This window comes from Papaver somniferum, chromosome 6, assembly GCF_003573695.1.
Source record: "Papaver somniferum cultivar HN1 chromosome 6, ASM357369v1, whole genome shotgun sequence".
NCBI lineage: Eukaryota > Viridiplantae > Streptophyta > Magnoliopsida > Ranunculales > Papaveraceae > Papaver > Papaver somniferum.
Window position 1 is genome coordinate 15489313 of NC_039363.1, and position 3327 is coordinate 15492639.

General features: G+C 33.5%; 1 protein-coding gene across 1 annotated transcript; it reads left to right on the forward strand.

Annotated features, from left to right (window-relative positions):
* The first annotated feature begins 1907 nt into the window (after positions 1 to 1907).
* Positions 1908 to 2947, forward strand: LOC113285889. Its single transcript, XM_026534629.1, has 2 exons — positions 1908 to 2041; positions 2572 to 2947. The coding sequence occupies exons 1-2, from the start codon at positions 1975 to 1977 to the stop codon at positions 2907 to 2909; spliced, it is 405 nt and encodes a 134-aa protein (XP_026390414.1). The 5' UTR covers positions 1908 to 1974; the 3' UTR covers positions 2910 to 2947.
* Positions 2948 to 3327: the final 380 nt, after the last annotated feature.

A 3327-nucleotide genomic window follows, 5' to 3' on the forward strand; every position in this document is an offset into this window, starting at 1 on the left:
ATACCTCGGTACATAAAGGATGTTTTTTCTCCATATTCACCCATCTCAAAATAATTTTTCTCTCCATATTCTTCTTCTACTACTAGTTTAGTCACTCAATAATTCTACTTCTTTTACAAAAAAATCATATATTAATCTAACCTTAATCAATGATTAATTACACTAGCTAATCATTACAAAAAAAAAATCAGGAGGGTACTTTTGGTATTAAAATAAATATATGGATAAGGGGTGTCATCAGATTACTTCAAATAACTTACTAATAATAAAATGATGGTCTCCTCCAAAAAAAGAGTTGTGCCAAAAAAATCGTTCTAGTTAAAGGGGAGCCTTAGTACAAGTTATAAAGAAGTTTTTTTTTCTGGATTTCGGCCCAAAATTGCTTCGGCCCAAGTAATTTGCTTCATGAGACCAAATTTTTTCTCTCCCCAGAAGCAAATGAAATTCGAACCTTCAATTCTCGGGTTATTAGAGCAGTTTTTATAGACTCAACAAACTACAAGTTCATTCATTTTGTTCCCACTATAGATTCAACAAACATGAAAAATGGATGGACCAACCAACAAAATTGTTGGTTTGTTGAGTGAGACGGAAGAACAAACGCTGGATGGAACACCAGGCAATTAAGACAAAAAAAGCGGGAGTGTGAAATAACAACACGAGGTCAAAGAAAAACGCCCACACACAAGCATGATTCGCCCACTCTAACTTTCCATCACTTTTCAACTGACACCATATTATTATACGTGACTTTTGTAAATATTACTATTATAATATACTTATGTGTTGTTTATCTTTTATAAAAATTACAATATTATTATCATCACTACATATCAGTACAGCTTTATTATTGTAATCAAACTTTATGTCAAACTCACGAGTCATGGGAGCATTGGGGGAGTGTAACCGATCTGCCCGAGTGAAGTTTGGTCGCCGGCAGTTCATGTCGATCCTCGCGTTTATTATAAGGCCGCCAGCTTAATGTTAATGTGAAAACGAGTTTGCCAATCCACCTAGCTGATCAAATACTTTCATTTGTGCATTGTCATAGGAACGGCCTTACAATATAGCTTAATGAGCCTTATTGATGTCTTGTTATATATGTAGAGAGGGTCTTACATCATCTTTCTCTTTCTTTCTATTTTTCCGGTTCTTTTTTTTTTCCCATCTCTTAACAAAAAATTGGTCAATTAATCCGATAAGGACAATTCCTGGGTGAAAAAGACATGTAAAATTTGATAATATTTAAATGGACGAGAATGTAAAAATAGCCAGGACGTAAACAATTTCATCCTACCCATTTTCAAATATTTTTTCTTAATTTTAATTTACATCAGGATGCATCCAGTTCCATCAGAATCATGTTTTAAAAATATAAGGGAAATTGACCCAATTTCTCATCTCTTAGTTACTTACAATTAGAACGATAGTAAACGCATTGAACACAAATGGCTTCTTTCTCACATAGTGGGTCGAATTTTGCATTTCACTTGGGCGATTAAATTTGGGTGTCTCCGACCGGAATATTTACGTGGAATTGCTAACTGGCTCCTTAGAAAAGGTGGCAACAAAATTGCATTCGATATTTATTTGCTTATTGTATAAAAATGTTTATTAAGTGAAATAATTGGAGATTTTTAAATTTAAAAATGGAAACTAAATCAATGAAAAATCCGTAATAATTGATTATGATAATATCATTTAGCGTGGTCATAATGTTGAAATATCATATCAAAATATTCAATGTTGAAATATCACAATGTTCAAAAATATTACTAATAATAACTAAAAACTTAAGCTCCAAATCTCATATGATATAATATTAATTGTCAAATATACCATAGGCATAGTGAGTCGTTGTAAAACCCTATAAATAGATGAGTTGATTTGTCGAAGCCGGATAGCAATCCAACTTCACAAACTTATCCTACAAGAAGAATCATTTGGTACTCAAATTTGTGGTAATCTTCTACTATGGCATCTGCTAGTACTAAATCTCTTATTACAATTGCAATTGTTGTACTAAGTCTGATCGGGAAAGGTATCAAACTTTTCAGATACCGAAATTTTCTAAGTATTTGTTTTATCGTTTTATTGAAGCATATAATCATTTGATACGTGTTTTTATTTCCTCTTTTTTTCAATGAAATTCTTACCAACTTCTTCAAATGGTTGAACTAAGTCCCAATAGCATATGCATATGTTATAAAGTTGTCGGGTGATTATAACTATTATCAACAACAACAAAAACCAAATGTTTAGTCCTAAAGAAGTTAGTCTATAAAATGAAACCTATGTCGATATTACTTGGGTGACTACTAAATGATAAAAATAAGTCTGTGATGCTTATAAATGAAATCTCCCTATTGTTTGATGTTGAGCTAACATTTGATTCTTTTAGCGTGAAAGAGAAAAAGAAATAAACGAATCAAGTTAATGGGATTACTGGGTTATTATAGATCCATCTCACGTATATCTGATGTCTTTATAGATATTTTGTCTGTCGATTCTGTATAACTCTGAATATATTTTGTGAGAACTAACTTATATTTTGTTGTGTTAAAATGGCAGGCTTTGTTGCAGCTAAGGTGGACGACTGTTACTACACGGCAGCAGACATAAAGATTTCTCAAAAACCTACGGGAGCTATAATTAAAGGGTTACCCGAGTATGAGGTGACTTTCTATAATTCATGTCGTTGCACCCATACCAATGTGCTCCTTGACTGTCATGGGTTCGCTAGCGTCGAAGACATAGGAGATGATCTAAGACCAAGAAGTGATGGTACTTGTCTCCTTACAGATGGTTCAGGACCTATTCGCGGCTATTCCACCATCAAGGTCAAATATGCATGGAAGACTCCCTCGACTATCACTCCTTTACTCTCACAAGTTGATTGTCGTTCTTGATCAATCAAATCAAATCATTGTTTTATGATGTCACACGTCCTGGTGCTACGAATATTTCATTGGCATTAAAATAACGTGTTATTTGAAAATGTTTCGTTTACTATTATCAATAAAAATTCAATTGATTGGTTAGTTAGAACATCTCCATGCATGCACATAAAAATTTACATTTGAAGTAGAAAATGTTTTGTCATCGTATGCAATGGTGGAATAAAGATTGGCCAACTTAGATAGTTGAGACTCAAAATAACATATGTGCAAATATGGTATGATCACTGGGTGTGGCAAGGAACCAATAGCGTGCAACATGGTTGGAAATGATTCAGCCCAACCAATCCAACATATGACCTACACGCCGAGAGAAGACCAACAAAAGCCGCATGGCACATTGGCACTCATAGATGAATTTTATTCCTTA

What these genes read in the sequence shown, in the direction of transcription:
- LOC113285889 (XM_026534629.1), top strand. Translation starts at nt 1,975, where the DNA reads ATGGCATCTGCTAGTACTAAATCTCTTATTACAATTGCAATTGTTGTA. An exon ending in ACTAAGTCTGATCGGGAAAG is followed by an intron (nt 2,042 to 2,571) that starts GTATCAAACTTT and finishes TTAAAATGGCAG; the next exon opens with GCTTTGTTGCAGCTAAGGTG.